General features: G+C 41.5%; 1 protein-coding gene across 1 annotated transcript in view; it reads left to right on the top strand.

Moving 5' to 3' along the window:
• The window catches only part of COL22A1 (collagen type XXII alpha 1 chain), a 528,277-nt gene that overhangs the window by 313,429 nt on the left and 192,652 nt on the right, over nt 1–22,196 (top strand). The window contains exons 25-29 of the mRNA XM_077271275.1: nt 5,724–5,777; nt 9,575–9,628; nt 16,768–16,821; nt 18,645–18,698; nt 21,561–21,614. Of these exons, the coding sequence (XP_077127390.1) occupies nt 5,724–5,777; nt 9,575–9,628; nt 16,768–16,821; nt 18,645–18,698; nt 21,561–21,614 (270 nt within the window). The remainder of the gene's footprint in view (nt 1–5,723; nt 5,778–9,574; nt 9,629–16,767; nt 16,822–18,644; nt 18,699–21,560; nt 21,615–22,196) is intronic.

The following is a 22,196-nucleotide window of genomic DNA, read 5'->3' as shown; positions in this document are numbered from 1 at the left end:
CGCAGAATTATGTCCCCACAGTACATTCCCCCACACACAGTATGATGTCCCCATAGTACATTCCCCCACACACAGTATGATGTCCCCACAGTACATTCCCCCACACACAGTATGATGTCCCCAGAGTACATTCCCCCACGCACAATATGATGTCCTCACAGTACATTCCTCCACACACAGTATGATGTCCCCACAGTACATTCCCCCACACAGTATGATGTCCCCAGAGTACATTCCCCCACGCACAATATGATGTCCTCACAGTACATTCCCCCACACACAGCCTGATGTCCCCAGAGTACATTCCCCCACACGCAGAATTATGTCCCCACAGTACATTCCCCCACACACAGTATGATGTCCCCATAGTACATTCCGCCACACACAGTATGATGTCCCCACAGTACATTCCCCCACACACAGTATGATGTCCCCAGAGTACATTCCCCCACGCACAGTATGATGTCCCCACAGTACATCAACCCACACGCAGTATGTTGACCCCACAGTACATTCCCTCCACACACAGTATGATGCCCCCACAGTACATTCCCCCCACACACAGTATGATGTCCCCACATTACATTCCCCCACACACAGTATGATGACCTCACAGTACATTCCCCCACACACAGCATGATGTCCCCAGAGTACATTCCCCCACACACAGTATGATGTCCCCACAGTACATTCCCCCCACACACAGTATGATGTCCCCATAGTACATTCCCCCACACACAGTATGATGTCCCCACAGTACATTCCCCCTCACACAGTATGATGTCCCCACAGTACATTCCCCCACACACAGTATGATTTCCCCATAGTACATTCCCTCACACAGTATGATGTCCCCATAGTAAATTTCTACACACACAGTATGATGTCCCCACAGTACATTCCCCCACACACAGTATGATGTCCCCATAGTACACTCCCCCACATAGTATTATATCTCTACTGTATATTTCCCCACACACAGTATGATGTCCCCACAGTACATTCCCCCACACACAGTATGATGTCCCCACAGTACATTCCCCCACACACAGTATGATGTCTCCACAGTACATTCCCCCACAAACAGTATGATGTCCCCACAGTACATTCCCCCACACACAGTATGTTGTCCCCACAGAACATTCCCCCCACACACACAGTATGTTGTCCCCACAGTACATTCCCCCCACACACAGTATGATGTCATCACAGTACATTCCCCCACACACAGCCTGATGTCCCCAGAGTACATTCCCCCACACGCAGAATGATGTCCCCACAGTACATTACCCCACACACAGTATGATGTCCCCACAGTACATTCCCCCACACACAGTATGATGTCCCCACAGTACATTCCCCCACACACAGTATAATGTCTCCACAGTACATTCCCTTACACACAGTATGATGTCCCCACAGTACATTCCCCCACACACAGTATGATGTCTCCACAGTACATTCCCCCACACACAGTATGATGTCTCCACAGTACATTCCCCCAAACACAGTATAATGTCCCCACAGTACATTCCCCCACACACAGTATGATGTCACCACAGTACATTCCCTCACACACAGTATGATATCCCCATAGTACATTTCTACACACACAGTATGATGTCCCCACAGTACATTCCAACAACACACAGTATGATGTCCCCATAGTACATTCCCCCACACACAGTATCATGTCCCCACAGTTCATTCCCCCACACACAGCATGATGTCCCCATAGTACACTCCCCCACATAGTATTATATCTCTACTGTATATTTCCCCACACACAGTATGATGTCCCCACAGTACATTCCCCCACACACAGTATGATGTCCCCACAGTACATTCCCCACACACAGTATGATGTCTCCACAGTACATTCCCCCACACACAGTATGATGTCTCCACAGTACATTCCCCCACACACAGTATGATGTCCCCACAGTACATTCCCCCACACACAGTATGATGTCTCCACAGTACATTCCCCCACACACAGTATGATGTCCCCATAGTACATTCTCCCACACGCAGTATGATGTCCCCACAGTACATTCCCCCACACACCGTATGATGTCCCCACAGTACATTCCCCCACACACAGTATGACGTCCCCACAGTATATTCCCCCACATAGTATTATATCTCTACTGTATATTTCCCCACACACAGTATGATGTCCCCACAGTACATTCCCCCACACACAATATGATGTCCTCACAGTACATTCCTCCACACACAGCATGATGTCCCCACAGTACATTCCTCCACACACAGTATGATGTCTCCACAGTACATTCCCCCACACACAGTATAATGTCCCCACAGTACATTCCCCCACACAGTATGATGTCACCACAGTACATTCCCCCACACACAGTATGATATCCCCATAGTACATTTCTACACACACAGTATGATGTCCCCACAGTACATTCCAACAACACACAGTATGATGTCCCCACAGTACATTCCAACAACACAAAGTATGATGTCCCCATAGTACATTCCCCCACACACAGTATGATGTCCCCACAGTATATTCCCCCACATAGTATTATATCTCTACTGTATATTTCACCACACACCGTATGATGTCCCCACAGTACATTCCCCCCACACACAGTATGATGTCCCCACAGTACATTCCCCCACACACAGTATGATGTCTCCACAGTACATTCCCCCACACACAGTATGATGTCTCCACAGTACATTCACCCACACACAGTATGATGTCTCCACAGTACATTCCCCCACACACAGTATGATGTCTCCACAGTACATTCCCACACACACAGTATGATGTCCCCATAGTACACTCCCCCAGATAGTATTATATGTCTACTGTATATTTCCCCACACACAGTATGATGTCCCCACAGTACATTCCCCCACACACAGTATGATGTCCCCACAGTACATTCCCCCACACACAGTATGATGTCCCCACAGTGCATTCCAACCACACACAGTATGATGTCCCCATAGTACATTCCCCCACACGCAGTATGATGTCCCCACAGTACATTATCCCACACACAGTATGATGTCCCCACAGTACACTACCCCACACACAGTATGATATCCCCACAGTACATTCCCCCACACACAGGCTGATGTCCCCAGAGTACATTCCCCCACACACAGTATGATGTCCCCACAGTACATTCTCCCACACACAGTATGATGTCCCCACAGTACATTCTCCCACACACAGTATGATGTCCCCACAGTACCTTACCCCACACGCAGTATGATGTCCCCACAATACATTCCCCCCACACACAGTATGATGCCCCCACAGTACATTCCCCGCACACACAGTATGATGTCCCCAGAGTACATTCCCCCACACACAGTATGATGTCCCCACAGTACATTCCCCCACACACAGTATGATGTCCCCACAGTACATTCCTCCACACACAGTATGATGTCCCCACAGTACATTCCCCCACACACCGTATGATGTCCCCACAGTACATTCCCCCACACACAGTATGATGTCCCCATAGTACATTCCCCCACACACAGTATGATGTCCCCACAGTACATTCCCCCACACACAATATGACGTCCTCACCGTACATTCCTCCACACACAGTATGATGTCCCCACAGTACATTCCTCCACACACAGTATGATGTCCCCACAGTACATTCCCCCACACACAATATGATGTCCTCACAGTACATTCCTCCACACACAGTATGATGTCCCCACAGTATATTCCCCAACACACAGTATGATGTCCCCACAGTACATTCCCCCCACACACAGTATGATGTCCCCACAGTACATTCCCCCACACACAGTATGATGTCCCCACAGTATATTCCCCAACACACAGTATGATGTCCCCACAGTACATTCCTCCACACACAGTATGATGTCCCCACAGTACATTCCCCCACACACAGTATGATGTCCCCACAATATATTCCCCCACACACAGTATGATGTCCCCACAGTACATTCCCCCACACACAGTATGATGTCCCCACAGTACATTCCCCCACACACAGTATGATGTCCCCACAGTACATTCCCCCACACACAGTATGATGTCCATACAGTACATTCCTCCACACACAGTATGATGTCCCCACAGTACATTCCCCCACACACAGTATGATGTCCCCACAGTACATTCCCCCACACACAGTATGATGTCCCCACAGTACATTCCCCCACACACAGTATGATGTCCCCACAGTACATTCCCCCACACACAGTATGATGTCCCCACATTCTTAAATGTCCCATTATTTTCCGAATGATTGAAAGGTATATTTACTGTACATGAAACTGTAAACAGCAAAAGCACAAAAAGAGGATTCAAAGATCCTCCAAAAATAGAAAATACAGCAAAACAAGGCAGAGATGCTTACCTGCCTAGGCCACCAAACAAATGCACTCTCAGGATGCAGTGGACCCATGTGGTAGAAAAAACACAGGTGCAGCATAACCAATGAAGCAGCCAGTCACAACCTACCAAATTAATGGAGGGGGTGGCTGCTTGGCACATTGCTGCACATAAGACTTGTATGCGGCGCTGTTCACACAATGGAGATGCACAGCATCCAGGCAAGCCTAGTAGTGACACCCTTCTATTAGATCAGGCGGGCCTGCCCAGCGCTATCCAAATGCACCCCATGTGAACAGACACCACAGTTTACAAGACAAAAATGGGCCCAACTGCACCCTGGAAAAAAAGTGCAAAAAACACACATAAAAAAAAAAAAATTTCTATGTGAGGTATTGGTTAATATTTTGGCCAAAATACGGAAGCTCATGACCCGCGTCAAGGGTCCCCACGCTCATGAGTCCTAGCTCTAAACAGCAAAAGCACAAAAAGAGGATTCAAAGATCCTCCAAAAATAGAAATACCTCGCATAGAAATTTTTTTTTTTTTTTATGTGTTTTTTGTACTTTTTTCCAGGGTGCAGTTGGGCCCATTTTTCTCTTGTAAACTGCGGTGTCTGTTCACATGGGGTGCATTTGGATAGCGCTGGGCAGGCCCGCCTGATCTAATAGAAGGGTGTCACTACTAGGCTTGCCTGGATGCTGTGCATCTCCATTGTGTGAACAGCGCCACATACAAGTCTTATGTGCAGCAATGTGCCAAGCAGCCACCCCCTCCATTAATTTGGTAGGTTGTGACTGGCTGCTTCATCGGTTATGCTGCACCTGTGTTTTTTCTACCACATGGGTCCACTGCATCCTGAGACTGCATTTGTTTGGTGGCCTAGGCAGGTAAGCATCTCTGCCTTGTTTTGCTGTACATGAAACTGACAATAGAGAGGTCACTTATTTTTGTGCCAAATAATTTTTTTTTAGAGTTACAAATGTGTCTTCTCTTCCGTTTTATTACATTTTTTAAGGGTAAACACATTCTCACAACCTCCGCAAGTCTGCAGTTCACATTGTGACCACTGGGTGGACACAGACACATTTTATAACCATAAAATCTAATGTCCTCTAATGGCCAAGAGGCAGAGTAAGTGCAGATGTTCCCACCATCATCTCCTCTATTTAGGGTAACCTACCGACTTCTGCACCTAAATAAGGGTATTGTGACATGCATACTGGATCACCTTGAGAATTAGCGGCTCTGTCGGCCGTCACCTCCTGCCATGGACTCTTCTCAGAACCTATTTAGTAGGATTTCGTTGCTTACACGACAGTTTCACAGGTCATGCTCTATTTGTTTTTTACAGGGTGAAAAAGGAGAGGGCGGATTACCAGGTGTGGATGGCGATCAGGGGCCGGAGGTGAGTAAAAAGCCATGAGGATTATACACAGAAATATGCACATACAGTGGGGAAAATAAATATGTGATCCACGGCCAATTTTGCAAGTTTTCCCACCTACAGTGAATGGAGAGGTCTGTAATTTTTATCATAGGTACACTTTACCTGTGAGAGACAGAATCTAAAAATAAAAAAAAGAAAATCACATTGTAGGATTTTTACACAATTAATTAGCATTTTCTTGCATGAATTAAGTATTTGATCACCGACCAAACAGAAAAAAATTCTGTCTCTCAAAGAAATGTTAGTTTTTCTTTAAGAAGCCACCTACTCTGCACTAATTACCCGTATGAATCTGATACTGTATAAAAGACACCTGTCCACACACTCAATCAACCTCTCCACCATGGCCAAGACCAAAGAGCTGCCTAAGGACACCGAGGACAAAATTGTAGACCTGTACAAGGCTGGGATGGGCTATAGGACAATAGGCAAGCAGCTTGGGGAGAAGGAAATAACTGTTGGCACAATTATTAGAAAACAGAAGAAACAAGATGGCTGTCAATGCTTCTCGGTCTGGGATCCTATGCAAGATCTCGCCTCGTGGGGTAAGGATGATTGAGAAAGGTCAGGAATCAGCCCAGAACTACACGGGAGGACCTGGTCAATGACCTGAAGAGAGCTGGAACCACAGTCTAAAACGTTACCATTAGTAACACACTACGCCGTCATGGATTACAATCCTGCAGGGCACACAAGGTTCCCCTGCTCTCGCCAGCACATGTCCAGGCCTGTCTGAAGTCTGCCAATGGCCATCTGGATGATCCAGAGGAGAAATATGAGAAGGTCATGTGGTCAGATGAGACCAAAATAGAAGTTTTTGGTATCAACTTCACTCACCGTGTTTGGAAGAAGAAGGATGAGTACAACCCTAATAACACCACCCCTACCGTGAAGCATGGTGGGGGAAACATCACACTTTGTTGGGGTTTTTTTTGAAAGGGGGCAGGACAACTGTACCATATTGAAGGGAGGATGGATGGGGTCATGTATCGTGAGATTTTGGCCAACAACCTCCTTCCCTCAGTAAGAGCATTGAAGATGGGTCATGGCTGCATCTTCCAGAATAATAATTACCCTAAACACATTGCCCGGACAACAAAGGAGCGGCTCTGTAAGAAGCATTTCAAGGTCCTGAAGTGGCCTAGCCAGTCTCCAGACCTGAACCCAATAGAAAATCTTTGGTGGGAGACGACATTGTTGTTCAGCGACAGCCCCGAAACCTGAAAGATCTGGAGAAGATCTGTATGGAGGAGGGGGCCAATATCCCTGCTGCAGTGTGTGCAAACCTGGTCAATAACTATGGAAACGTCTGACTTCTGTAATTGCAAATAAAGGTTTCTGTACTAAATATTAAGTTCTGTTTTTCTATTGTATCAAATACTTATTTCATACAAATTAATTATGTAAAAATCATACAATGTGATTTCCTGTTTTTTTATTTTTGGATTCCGTCTCTCACAGTTGAAGTGTACCTACGATAAAAATTACAGACCTCTCCATTCTTTGTAGGTGGGAAAAACTTTCAAAATTGGCAGTGTATGAAATACTTATTTTCCCCACTGTAGATAGAAATCTTTGTATCTGTTGTAAAGTTTGCTGAAGAGAAGATGGGGAGAAGGAGAGGAGGGGTATGCAGCTGCAGTTTTGCTTTCCAACGAGTCTATAAGACTGCATGCCCAGAGAGGGAATGGAGCAAATCTGGATAGACGTCAGAAAGCTGAGCACAACATTATCATCTGACCAGTACGAGCCCATCCATTATTCAGACAGTATTGGAGAAAAAAAAGCATTTTCATAGGCAGCGAAGAGGGAGGGGAAAAGACTGGGAAAGTTTCAATGCTTTCTCGCAGAGCAACTCTTGTACTTGAGCTCCCTCTAGTGTTAGAACATGGCAATTACATTTTTTTACAATTTATCCAGAGAGACTGAAGAATAAAATAAAAAGTTCTAAATAAAAAGGTTTAATAAAAATGTTAAAAATATTTAACAAATGGAAAAAATTGTATGCCTCAATTTTACTCCATCCCATAATGAATAAATAAAAAATAAGCTCCGTATTATTCTGTAAAACCCCGAAGTGTGAAAACATGAAAATATTTAACCCATAATGTAAACACATTAAGAAAAAAAATAAATTCATATCAATTGCTGGTTTATTTTGTCTCCGCACCTTACCCCAAAAAGTGCACACGAAAAAAAACTGCACTCAGCTCTATTAATGGAAAAATAACAGGTTAACAGTTACAGGTCTCAGAAAATGGCAAAACAAGGTTTTTTTTTGCAAAGTCGAGAATTCATGAAGTCTCCTGGAGAGTAATGTTCACAGGACAGTATTGCTGCACAATAGATGTTGTAGAAAGTAAATCTACAGATGAGCTCGATTGAAGAAAACAGTACTAAGCTGCAATACCACAAAAGCCCTGTGGACAGGGGCGGTGCTGATTTTGTAAGGAAGTAGCCATATTTTTCTAACACTGTGCAGCACCTCAAATCCATTGCTAGTTGTGCAAACTTATATGCAGTGATGCTCCCCCATGTGGTGGGCTGCATGAAATTGATAATAAGCAAGTGTTTGCAGTTATGCTCCCTCTAATGGTGGGCTGCATCAAATTGATTATAAGCAAGTGTTTGCAGTTATGCTCCCTCTAATGGTGGGCTGCATTTAATTAATAATAAGCAAGTGTCTGCAGGGATGCTCCTCCATGTGGTGGGCTGCATGAAATTGATAATAAGCAAGTGTTTGCAGTTATGCTCCCTCTAATGGTGGGCTGCATCAAATTGATTATAAGCAAGTGTTTGCAGTTATGCTCCCTCTAATGGTGGGCTGCATTTAATTAATAATAAGCAAGTGTCTGCAGGGATGCTCCTCCATGTGGTGGGCTGCATGAAATTGATAATAAGCAAGTGTTTGCAGTTATGCTCCCTCTAATGGTGGGCTGCATCAAATTGATTATAAGCAAGTGTTTGCAGTTATGCTCCCTCTAATGGTGGGCTGCATTTAATTAATAATAAGCAAGTGTCTGCAGGGATGCTCCTCCATGTGGTGGGCTGCATAGAATTGATAATAAATTAGTGTTTGCAGTTATGCTCCCTCTAATGCTTGGCTGCACAGAATTGATAATAAGCAAGTTTCTGCAGTGATGTTCTGCCTTGTGGTGAGCTGCATAGAATTGATAATAAATAAGTGTCTGCAATGATGTTCTCTCTGGTGGTGGGCTGCATAGAATTGATAATAAGCAAGTGTCTGCAATGATGTTCTCTCTGGTGGTGGGCTGCACAGAATTGATAATAAGCAAGTGTCTGCAATGATGTTCTCTCTGGTGGTGGGCTGCATAGAATTGATAATAAGCAAGTTTCTGCAGTGATGCATCCTCATGTGGTGAGCTGCATAGAACTGATAATAAGCTATTGTCTGCAATGATGTTCTCCCTGGTGGTGGGCTGCATAGAAAGATAATAAGCAAGTTTCTGCAGTGATGTTCTCCCTGGTGGTGGGCAGCATAGAAAGAGAATAAGCAAGTTTCTGCAATGATGTTCTCCCTGGTGGTAGGCAGCATATAATTGATAATAAGCAAGTTTCTGCAATGATGTTCTCCCTGGTGGTAGGCAGCATATAATTGATAATAAGCAAGTTTCTGCAGTGATGCTCCCCCATGCGGTGGGCTGCATAGAATTGATAATAAGCAAGTTTCTGCCCTTAATATAACATAGGTTTAGTTTGTAATAGTATGACCTAACATCCAAGTTTTATTTTAGGGACCCCCTGGACCACCAGGACCTGCTGGACCTCTGGGACCTCCAGGCCTCCAGGTAAGTAGCTACTGAGCTTACATCTCACTGTAATGGAAGAAATCAGCAAATGGACCTCTCCATCGTGCATTAAGGGTCAACAATAAAAGTCATGTAAAGTAGACGTCCTACCATAGCCCCCCTCCGTTTGTCCCCAGTACTCAAGTTACATTTAATGATCATTTCATTGTAACTTCCTAAAATAAAACCACTATTAATATTAATATCTGCAGGAAGCAGAGATCTGGGGAGATGTTTGTTCGGGTTGTTACACTGCTAAGTTTTTTTAGGAGATTTTTGGAGAAGATCCACTTCAAAAAAACTTCTCAAAAACAGTTTTTGGATATAATCATACTGAGTTTTTTAAAGAGCAAACCTTCTCCAAAATCATCTTCGAAAACTGCTTGAGAAACTCTTGGAAAACTCCTACAATTCATATCTACAGGAAATCCACTTTGCTTCTCATATGAGGATTTTTTTTTTTCCTTTTTAGTTTTAAAAAAACTCCAGGTGGGAAAAGAAAGTGCACGTTACAACTTTGTAGCAGATACTGAAGGAAATCCCTCCGACTAGACGTTGTCCAATCAATGCCAAGATGGAGTGGAAAGGAAACGAAAAACTTAAGGAAATGAAAAACTTCCTCAAAGTAGGGATTTTCTGCTTGAAAAAGCTTAATGAACTCTTAAAAAAAAACAAAAAAAAACTGAGTGTGAACACAGGCATAAGAATGTAAGGAACGTGCTTTATATTTTTTTTAAGGGGAATTCCAATTCGCTTCTTGTGTCACAAGTTTTCTGAAAGTTTTGTTTTCCCTTCCGGAAGTAATTTAAAGAAGCCTGGTGTAAAAAAGTAAAAATGCAGGTCACTTTTTTGTAAGCAGATCTTAATAGAATCTACTTTAAATGGGATCTTGTCCAATGAAAAGGCGGCAAAAAAAACACTTCAGGAAAGAAAAAAAAAAGCTTTCCAAAATGTTTACAACTTCTTTAGGAAAAACTTTATAACAGCAACTCCTCTATAAACTCTCCAAAAAAAAAGGGGTGGGGGGTACAGGAGCATTTTCTGGTTAAAAAAAAAGATTAAAAAAAAATTAAAAATGAGCCAAATTTGGGGTATGTGCAAACAGAAGGGTTTTTTAAAATTTTTTGTAACAGAAACTGACCGAAAATTGGACAAAAACTCCCTAAATCCTACTGCAAATCTCAAAACTTTCATTTCCAAAAACTTCAGAAACTCTGCAAAAGTCTCTACGAGTCTTATTCAGCCATGCGCAGACTGTAATGTAAACTCCTCTGCTTGCTGAATACTTCCCTATAGATACCAGAAACTTTCCCGCTATCCTCTAGCACAATATAAGTGGAGAGACTAATGAAAAAGATAAAAAGAAGTGACATGGTGACATCATGATAACCTATGACATCACCACTGATGACATCACGGCAGATGAAATGCAGAATATACATTACACCACTGAAGATGTCTGCCACAGAAAGCGACGAGGAGGAAAACTCACTTTTCTTTTTTTAATTATCTTTCCAGCGTTTAAATGATAATGAGAATTACCTCTCTGATTGGTTAATTTGGCAAAAAAGCACATAACGGCCTGGACGAGATCCACCGAGCGATCGGCTGCAATTCAAAGTATTTACATTCATTTAGAAATCAATAACGCAATTATCTGAGCTCAAGTAAAAAGGCCGAAATCACCGAGCACCAAAAAAAGTCATCTGTGTTACATCTAACAATGGAAATAATACACGTTACATAAGATACAGAGTACATCATACTTTAAGGGACTTAATGCAGACTAATGTGCTCCTATCTATATAAAACCTATAATATATATTATATAACTACTATAATACTGCTCCTATGTACAAGAATATAACTACTATAATACTGCCCCTATGTACAAGAATATAACTACTATAATACTGCTCCTATGTACAAGAATATAACTACTATAATACTGCCCCTATGTACAAGAATATAGCTACTATAATACTGCTCCTATGTACAAGAATATAACTACTATAATACTGCCCCTATGTACATGAATATAACTACTATAATACTGCCCCTATGTACAAGAATATAGCTACTATAATACTGCTCCTATGTACAAGAATATAACTACTATAATACTGCTCCTATGTACAAGAGTATAACTACTATAATACTGCTCCTATGTACAAGAATATAACTACTATAATACTGCCCCTATGTACAAGAATATAACTACTATAATACTGCTCCTATGTACAAGAATATATCTACTATAATACTGCTCCTATGTACAAGAATATAACTACTATAATACTGCTCCTATGTACAAGAATATAACTACTATAATACTGCCCCCTATGTACAAGAATATAACTACTATAATACTGCCCCCTATGTACAAGAATATATCTACTATAATACTGCTCCTATGTACAAGAATATAACTACTATAATACTGCTCCTATGTACAAGAATATAACTACTATAATACTGCCCCTATGTACAAGAATATAACTACTATAATACTGCTCCTATGTACAAGAATATAACTACTATAATACTGCTCCTATGTACTAGAATATAACTACTATAATACTGCTCCTATGTACAAGAATATAACTACTATAATACTGCCCCTATATACAGGAATATAACTACTATAATAGTGCCCCAAGTACAAGAATATAACTACTATAATACTGCCCCTATATACAAGAATATAACTACTATAATACTGCCCCTATATACAAGAATATAACTACTATAATACTGCCCCTATGTACAAGAATATAACTACTATAATAGTGCCCCATGTACAAGAATATAACTACTATAATACTGCCCCTATATACAAGAATATAACTACTATAATACTGCTCCTATGTAGAAGAATATAACTACTATAATACTGCCCCTATATACAAGAATATAACTACTATAATACTGCTCCTATGTAGAAGAATATAACTACTATAATACTGCCCCTATGTACAAGAATATAACTACTATAATACTGCCTCTATGTACAAGAATATAACTACTATAATACTGCCCCTATGTACAAGAATATAACTACTATAATACTGCCCCTATATACAAGAATATAACTACTATAATACTGCTCCTATGTACAAGAATATAACTACTATAATACTGCCCTTATGTACAAGAATATAACTACTATAATACTGCCCCTATATACAAGAATATAACTACTATAATACTGCTCCTATGTAGAAGAATATAACTACTATAATACTGCCCTTATGTACAAGAATATAACTACTATAATACTGCCCCTATATACAAGAATATAACTACTATAATACTGCTCCTATGTAGAAGAATATAACTACTATAATACTGCCCCTATGTACAAGAATATAACTACTATAATACTGCCCCTATGTACAAGAATATAACTACTATAATACTGCCCCTATGTACAAGAATATAACTACTATAATACTGCTCCTATGTACAAGAATATAACTACTATAATACTGCCCCTATGTACAAGAATATAACTACTATAATACTGCCCCTATGTACAAGAATATAACTACTATAATACTGCTCCTTTGTACAAGAATATATCTACTATAATACTGCTCCTATGTACAAGAATATAACTACTATAATACTGCCCCTATGTACAAGAATATAACTACTATAATACTGCTCCTATGTACAAGAATATAACTACTATAATACTGCTCCTATGTACAAGAATATAACTACTATAATACAGCTCCAATGTATAAGAATATATTTACTAAAATACCGCTAATACAGCATGTGCAAGAATATATCTAACATAATACTGCCTCCTCTATACAATTATTTAACTGCTATAATACTGTACATGTTATGAACATGGGTGAAACTATGGTAACTCAATGTGAATTATCACTATTTCTCTTCTTGAACAATGTGTATGATATTTATAAGGGCTCATGCTCCTCTGCGTTTATATTGGACGAGTTCAATACAATACAAAATTGGATTGCACTCTGACTCATGTTATTCTATGATTCCCTGCTCTTCTGTGATTTTTTTCTCAGTTCAGATCGGACTGAGGAAAATATCGCAGCATGCTGCTAGTGGCTGCATGTAATGGACAAGACACGCCAATGCAAGTCAGTAGGTGCAAAAAAACAAATTGCACGGCACATGGACTATGAGCACCCATCTCATAGGAAACCTGCCATTTCATCATCCAAGTACAGTAGATTCACAACGAGAACCGTCAGAATAGAATAGATAAAATAGATTGAACATAAATAGATAGAAAGATGTAATTGTGATATATTATTAGAGTAGAGCATGTGTAGCTTACTGTACATGTATTTAGCTAATCTTTAGATATATAATAGAAAAAATGGCGTGGTGTCTTCCTTATTTTTATTAACATGCTGAGGGAAAGCAGACAGCTGAGTGCTGGTCTTAATCGTCTGGAAAGTTGGCCATAAACATGGAGTTTCACAGGCCAATGATATCAGCTCACAGCTGTCTACTTTACCTTTACTGGTTATTAAAAAGGAGAAACCCCCCAAACTTATATGGGTTCACCCCTATTTTTGTAGCCAGCAGAGACCTAGCAGACAGCTGCGGGTTGATAATAGCCTGGGAAGGGACCATGAATCTGGTCCCCTTCCAGATGAATAACACTAGCCTTCAGTTGCCCCACAAATGGCACATCTATTAGATATACCGATTCTGGCGCTCTAGCCTTAGCCTTCCCTTTTGCCCATGTTAATTGGTAAGCAGGGTAATGGTTTTGGAGTTGATGTCCGCTTTGAAATTTCTCATGCTGCGAGTGGTGGCATCAGTAATGTTACGGCAGTCCATCGGCTATAACTGCAATAAATTTAGGAATGTCACTGCTCGTCACTGCAGCCGGTCTCACACGCTTACTGTCGGTGTTTTGCAGCTGGCGTGCTGAGCGGTTGTGTGAACTCATGTCACTGCTCAACACACTATCTGGATGTAGCAGAGTTGGAGATAGTCTTTGGACATGGGATAGATTTAAGGCCAAACTCTGTGGAATATTTGATTTGTTAAAGGTAATAAATGGGTAAAAGAGGGTCGGGGAGTTCTTTGTACAAATAAAGGACTTTTCTCTGTGTATTTTTTACTTTAAACTTACAAGGTTAGCTATGGGGGTGTCTTATAGATGTCTCTCCATGACTAACCCCTGGGCTTGAAGTCAGCTGACATTAAAAGGCTGACGTCAACCCCAAAACCATTACTCCACTTGCCAACGTGCCTTGGAAAGTGGGAAAAGCCAAGGCTATATCCCAGATTTGGTGCATCCAATGGCTGCGCCATTTATGGGGCTGCTGCTATTAGTCTGAGAGTGGGCCAATATCAGTGGCCCCTTCCTAGCCCATTAATATCAGCTTGCAGCTGTCTGCTTAGCCTTTGCTGGTTATTAAAAATAGGGGGGACTCAGGTCATTTTTTGAGGGTCCCTGTTAAATAACCAGTAAAGGCTAAGTGTACATTTGTGAGTTGACATTAATAGACGGGAGGCTCCACATTTATTGCTCCCTTCTCACACTATTAAGACAAGCTCTCAGTTATATGCTTTCCTTCAGTGGGTTAATAAAAATAAGGGGGACCCCACACCATAACCAGCAAAGTCAAAGCAGACAGCTACTTGCTGATAATGGATATTGGCTCCCTCCCAGACTAATAACACCAGTCCTCCAGCCATGCAGAGGCATCTATAAGACACCCCTATTACTAACCCCATAAGTTTAAAGCAAAAAAATACACGCAAAGAAAAGTCCTTTATTTGTACAAAGCACTCCCCGACCCACTTTTACTCATTTACTACTTTTAACAAATCAAATATTCCAAAGCGGTCTGCCTTCAATCGATCCTACGACCCACGATGATCTCCAACTCTCCAACTACTCATCCAGCTACATTCGGATGGTATGTTGAGTGGTGACAAGAGTAAACGCAACCACTCAGCATGTCATCCGAAACACATTGATAGCTGATGAACAGCGGTAACATTACCGACATCACTGCTCGCAGTGTGAGACATTTTAAAGTTGACATCAGCCTCAAAACCATTATCCCACTTGTCAATGCTCCTGGGCAATCAGGAAGAGCGAAGGCTAAGCACTAGAATTGGCGCATCTAATGGATGCGCTGTTTCTAGGGTGGCTGAGGGCTGGTGTTATTAGTCTGGGAGAGGGCCAATATCCATCCATGGCCCCTTCCCAGGCTATTAATATAAGCCCTCAGTTGTCTGCTTAACCTTTACCAATTATTAAAAATAGGGGGGACCCTACAACATTGATTTGAGAGGTCCCCCTTTTTTAATAACCAGTAAAGGCTAAGTAGACAGCTATGAGCTGATATTAATCGCCTGCAAAGCTCAATGTTTCTTGCCCCCTTCCCAGACTATTCAGACTCTCAGCTGTCTGTATTCTCTTAGCTGGTTAATAAAAGTAATGGGGATCCCACAACATGTTTTTTTCTTTTATTTATTAGCTAAATACAAGTACAGAAAACTAGAAACGTAAAGCACTGATTATATATCTCACTGACATATTTCTAGCTCTCATTTGTTTATAAGATTGTTTTATTAGTTAGTAAACTGGCTTGAAATGACAGAGAATTGTAGTATATAAAATCTGATGTTAAAAACGCATTGCAAATGGATTGTGCTCGTCCTAGGAGTGATTTTATTTAGGCAGATGAGTGCGGCCCTAAGACTGATCATTGCGTTTGCTTATAATTCTCAGCAGGTAGCAATGTATATGATATAACAGATGATGATGTGGAGCAGGGGGGGTCCCTGTCCTGATATGCTGGATAGTCACCTGTGATCTCTCTGATCTGTAGGGGGGATGAATCCATTGCGCTGTCAGGACCCCTCCGCCCACACCAGTGACTCACACATCAGATTATACATTACAGCCGTTACCTGTGCAGACGTGGCCCCCGGAGTGTGTGGGATTTAATGAATCCCCTATTAATTTAGAACCGCTGCCTGCTTGCCCTTGACCTTTGAAATCATTGAAATAATATAAATGTTTTTTTCCTGGTCATTCTCGTTATCTGCGGTGATGTCTGTGCCACAGCAATATTTATTATTATATTTATTCCGCATCCCATTATATATATATTTTTTAGGGATTACCGGGTGAAATAGGATTTCCTGGAAAACCTGGGAAGATCGGCCCCCCAGTAAGTATATGACAAATGGATGGACAATGCATGGCTCTGGGATATTTTATTGTTCGGATATTTAACTAACTTTTTTGTCATGACTTTGTTTATAACTTTTTCAAAATCTATTTAAATAAAAAAGAAAATACAGAAAAAGCCACTAATATATATATATATATATGTACACTCACCGGCCACTTTATTAGGTACACCATGCTAGTAACGGGTTGGACCCCCTTTTGCCTTCAGAACTGCCTCAATTCTTCGTGGCATAGATTCAACAAGGTGCTGGAAGCATTCCTCAGAGATTTTGGTCCATATTGACATGATGGCATCACACAGTTGCCGCAGATTTGTCGGCTGCACATCCCAAAGATGCTCCATACAAGGCAGGATGGATCCATGCTTTCATGTTGTTTACGCCAAATTCTGACCCTACCATCCGAATGTCGCAGCAGAAATCGAGACTCATCAGACCAAGCAACGTTTTTCCAATCTTCTACTGTCCAATTTCGATGAGCTTGTGCAAATTGTAGCCTCAGTTTCCTGTTCTTAGCTGAAAGGAGTGGTACCCGGTGTGGTCTTCTGCTGCTGTAGCCCATCTGCCTCAAAGTTCGACGCACTGTGCGTTCAGAGATGCTCTTAGGCCTACCTTGGTTGTAACGGGTGGCGATTTGAGTCACTGTTGCCTTTCTATCAGCTCGAACCAGTCTGCCCATTCTCCTCTGACCTCTGGCATCAACAAGGCATTTCCGCCCACAGAACTGCCGCTCACTGGATTTTTTTTCTTTTTCGGACCATTCTCTGTAAACCCTAGAGATGGTTGTGCGTGAAAATCCCAGTAGATCAGCAGTTTCTGAAATACTCAGACCAGCCCTTCTGGCACCAACAACCATGCCACGTTCAAAGGCACTCAAATCACCTTTCTTCCCCATACTGATGCTCGGTTTGAACTGCAGGAGATTGTCTTGACCATGTCTACATGCCTAAATGCACTGAGTTGCCGCCATGTGATTGGCTGATTAGAAATTAAGTGTTAACAAGAAGATCGACAGGTGTACCTAATAAAGTGGCCAGTGAGTGTATATATATATATATATATATATATATATATATATATATATATATATATATGTGTCTAATATTTTATTTTGTATTATTATTTAATTCACATATTGTGCCCCAGAAAATGTAATTAAAGACATTTAGGAGTCATTTCACCATTTAAATACATATTTTTATTTTTAACTTTTCCTGTAACTGGGGCTGTATTATCCAAAGTTACAGGGTAAATTCAGTCTCCTGCCTGCACTGCAGAGCTAATCTGGATTTCTTATCACTCAGCAGCTCTTGTTCCATCCCAGCACCCACAATATTATTAGTGCTTCCTATTCTATATTCACAGCGCTACTTCAGCATTGTGCATACAGCGAGCAGGATGGCAGAGATGGTAATAAACCATCTCTGCCTTCTCCATATAGAATCTGTATCTTCCTTTGTAGCTGCACTCAGCTGCTGGCCCTGCAGTGGGACAGGAGTACAGTGCACAGGTCATTGTCTGCAGTGCACTCAGCTGCTGGCCCTGCAGTGGGACAGGAGTACAGTGCACAGGTCATTGTCTGCAGTGATTGTCTACATTAATATACCCCCAAAAGATACTATTTTAGTATTTGAAGGCCCCATAATAAATAGTCTCATATGACTAATGTACACTAGATGGTGGACTGATCGAATGAAGGAAAACTAGCGGTCATCGGAACCATTTTATAAACCCATTACATACAGTATTTATCTGCCTACCTTATCAATCAGTCTCTACAATAACTATATGTATTTATCAGGGATCACCTGGAAAAGATGGAACAGGTGGAGTGGACGGAAAACCTGGACCAAAGGTAAAATAGATCTGATGCTCTAAACTTAAAAACTTGACACAAAAACAAGAAATATCCCACATCTGAACATTCCAAAAGATTCCAGAAAAAGAATAGACAACAAATCTCCTCAGACGCTAAAAAGAAAATCCTAAATTCTGAAAAGTTTGGTAAGCTTTCATGAACCACAACTTAAGGACGTGAAGATGGAGGGAAAGGGAACGGCTGGGCAATAGGCTTAGCACCACAATTCACTTGTACTGGACCCCAACCATGAAAACTGAAAGTATGCCAAGATGTCTGCAGGAAAGGTGATGACACTGTGAGAGCTACATATACTGCTCTATGGAGGGGATAGATGTGACTCCTCTATATATACTGCTCTATGGAGGGGGTAGATGTGACTCCTCTATATATACTGCTCTATGGAGGGGATAGATGTGACTCCTCTATATATACTGCTCTATGGAGGGGATAGATGTGACTCCTCTATATATACTGCTCTATGGAGGGGGTAGATGTGACTCCTCTATATATACTGCTCTATGGAGGGGGTAGATGTGACTCCTCTATATATACTGCTCTATGGAGGGGATAGATGTGACTCCTCTATATATACTGCTCTATGGAGGGGGTAGATGTGACTCCTCTATATATACTGCTCTATGGAGGGGATAGATGTGACTCCTCTATATATACTGCTCTATGGAGGGGATAGATGTGACTCCTCTATATATACTGCTCTATGGAGGGGATAGATGTGACTCCTCTATATATACTGCTCTATGGAGGGGATAGATGTGACTCCTCTATATATACTGCTCTATGGAGGGGGTAGATGTGACTCCTCTATATATACTGCTCTATGGAGGGGATAGATGTGACTCCTCTATATATACTGCTCTATGGAGGGGATAGATGTGACTCCTCTATATATACTGCTCTATGGAGGGGATAGATGTGACTCCTCTATATATACTGCTCTATGGAGGGGATAGATGTGACTCCTCTATATATACTGCTCTATGGAGGGGATAGATGTGACTCCTCTATATATACTGCTCTATGGAGGGGAGAGATGTGACTCCTCTATACAGTTAGGTCCATATATATTTGGACAGAGACAATATTTTTTTAATTTTGGTTATAGACATTACCACAGTGAATTTTAAACAAAACAATTCAGATGCAGTTGAAGTTCAGACTTTCAGCTTTCATTTGAGGGTATCCACATCAAAATTGGATGAAGGGTTTAGGAGTTTCAGCTCCTTAACATGTGCCACCCTGTTTTTAAAGGGACCAAAAGTAATTGGACAGATTCAATAATTTTAAATGAAATGTTCATTTTTAATACTTGGTTGAAAACCCTTTGTTGGCAATGACTGCCTGAAGTCTTGAACTCATGGACATCACCAGACGCTGTGTTTCCTCCTTTTTGATGCTCCCCAGGCCTTCACTGCGGTGGTTTTCAGTTGCTGTTTGTTTGTGGCCTTTCTGTCTGAAGTTTAGTCTTTAACAAGTGAAATGCTGCTCAATTGGGTTGAGATCAGGGGACTGACTTGGCCATTCCAGAATATTCCACTTCTTTGCTTTAATAATCTCCTGGGTTGCTTTGGCTTTATGTTTTGGGTCATTGTCCATCTGTAGGATGAAACGACGATCAATCAGTTTTGCTGCATTTGGCTGGATCTGAGCACACAGTATGGCGGCTCTGAAGACCTCAGAATTCATTCCTGTGTCACATCATCAATAAACACTAGTGATCCAGTGCCACTGGCAGCCATGCATGCCCAAGCCATCGCACTGCCTCCGCCGTGTTTTACAGATGATGTGGTATGCTTTGGATCATGAGCTGTACCGCGCCTTCACCATACTTTTCTCTTTCCATCATTCTGGTAGAGGTTGATCTCGGTTTCATCTGTCCAAAGAATGTTCTTCCAGAACTGTGCTGGCTTTTTTAGATGTTTTTAGCCTTTTTCTTCTTGATGCTTATGAGTGGCTGCACCGTGCAGTGAACCCTCTGTAGTTACTTTCATGCAGTCTTCTCTTTATGGTAGATTTGGATATTGATACGCCGACCTCCTGGAGAGTGTTGGTCACTTGGTTGGCTGTTGTGAAGGGGTTTCTCTTCACCATGGAGATTATTCTGCGATCATCCACCACTGTTGTCTTCCGTGGGCGCTCAGGTCTTTTTGCATTGATGAGTTCACCAGTGCTTTCTTTCCTTCTCAGGATGTACCAAACTGTAGATTTTGCCACTCCTAATATTGTAGCAATATCTCGGATGGGTTTTTTTCTGTTTTTGCAGCTTAAGGATGGCTTGTTTCACCTGCATGGAGAGCTCCTTTGACCGCATGTTTACTTCACAGCAAAACCTTCCAAATGCAAGCACCCCACCTCAAATCAACTCCAGGCTCTTTATCTGCTTAATTGAGAATGACATAACGAAGGGATTGCCCACACCTGTCCATGAAATAGCCTTGGAGTCAATTGTCCAATTACTTTTGGTCCCTTTAAAAACAGGGTGGCACATGTTAAGGAGCTGAAACTCCTAAACCCTTCATCCAATTTTAATGTGGATACCCTCAAATGAAAGCTGAAAGTCTGAACTTCAACTGCATCTGAATTGTTTTGTTTAACATTCATTGTGGTAATCTCTATAACCAAAATTAGAAAAATGTTGTCTCTGTCCAAATATATATGGACCTAACTGTATATACTGCTTTATGGAGGGGATAGATGTGACTCCTCTATATATACAGCTCTATGGAGGGGACAGATGTGACCCCTCTTTACACTACTTTTTATGGTTGGTATAGCTATAATAGATTATTGTGACTTTTCTGTCATCACTTTCTCCATAATGAATATTTCTCCTTGTAGGGTGAACATGGAGAACGCGGCTTAGATGGATCTATAGGCCCAACCGGTCCAAGGGTAAGTGAGGAGCACCTATAACCTTCCAGATGACAGCAGCGGCAGTGGATGATATATTTAGTCGTCTCCATCTTGTGGCTCTTACGCTATCTTTAGCTGTCGTTTCTCTTTTATTTTGCTATCCCCAAATAATTTGCTCCATAATTAAAAATTGGCGCCATATATTTTTTCAACCTTAATGAAGCACTCATCCTCCTCCTCCTCCTCTTCCCTCTGACTCCTTCTTCTATCAAAGTTTGTATCTTCTTTATTTATTGCAATCATCATATTATATAGCACTGTGTACTTACAATTGCTCATTTTGCCTTTCTATCCAGCTAATTATTCTCTTTTCCATTAGGTCTCTGGCATCACGTGAAAAATAACTGATTAGCTGAATCTTTCTAAGCGCCATGTAGAAACAGGAGGTCAATTTTCCCTGTATGGTTCTTCAATCACTTCAAAAGTCTATGGCAGGGAGAGGAGTGGGCAGCTGGATTAGGAGGTGAAGAGGGGAATGACTCAGCAGGGACAAGAGACTTCTTGTTTCTACATAGAGCAGAGAAAAGAGAAGCATTATCTGGGTAGAAAGGCAAAATGAGC

This window comes from Ranitomeya variabilis, chromosome 6 (assembly GCF_051348905.1).
Source record: "Ranitomeya variabilis isolate aRanVar5 chromosome 6, aRanVar5.hap1, whole genome shotgun sequence".
Lineage (NCBI taxonomy): Eukaryota > Metazoa > Chordata > Amphibia > Anura > Dendrobatidae > Ranitomeya > Ranitomeya variabilis.
Note: the sequence above shows the minus strand (reverse complement) of the source record. Positions and strands in the feature narration are given on the sequence as shown.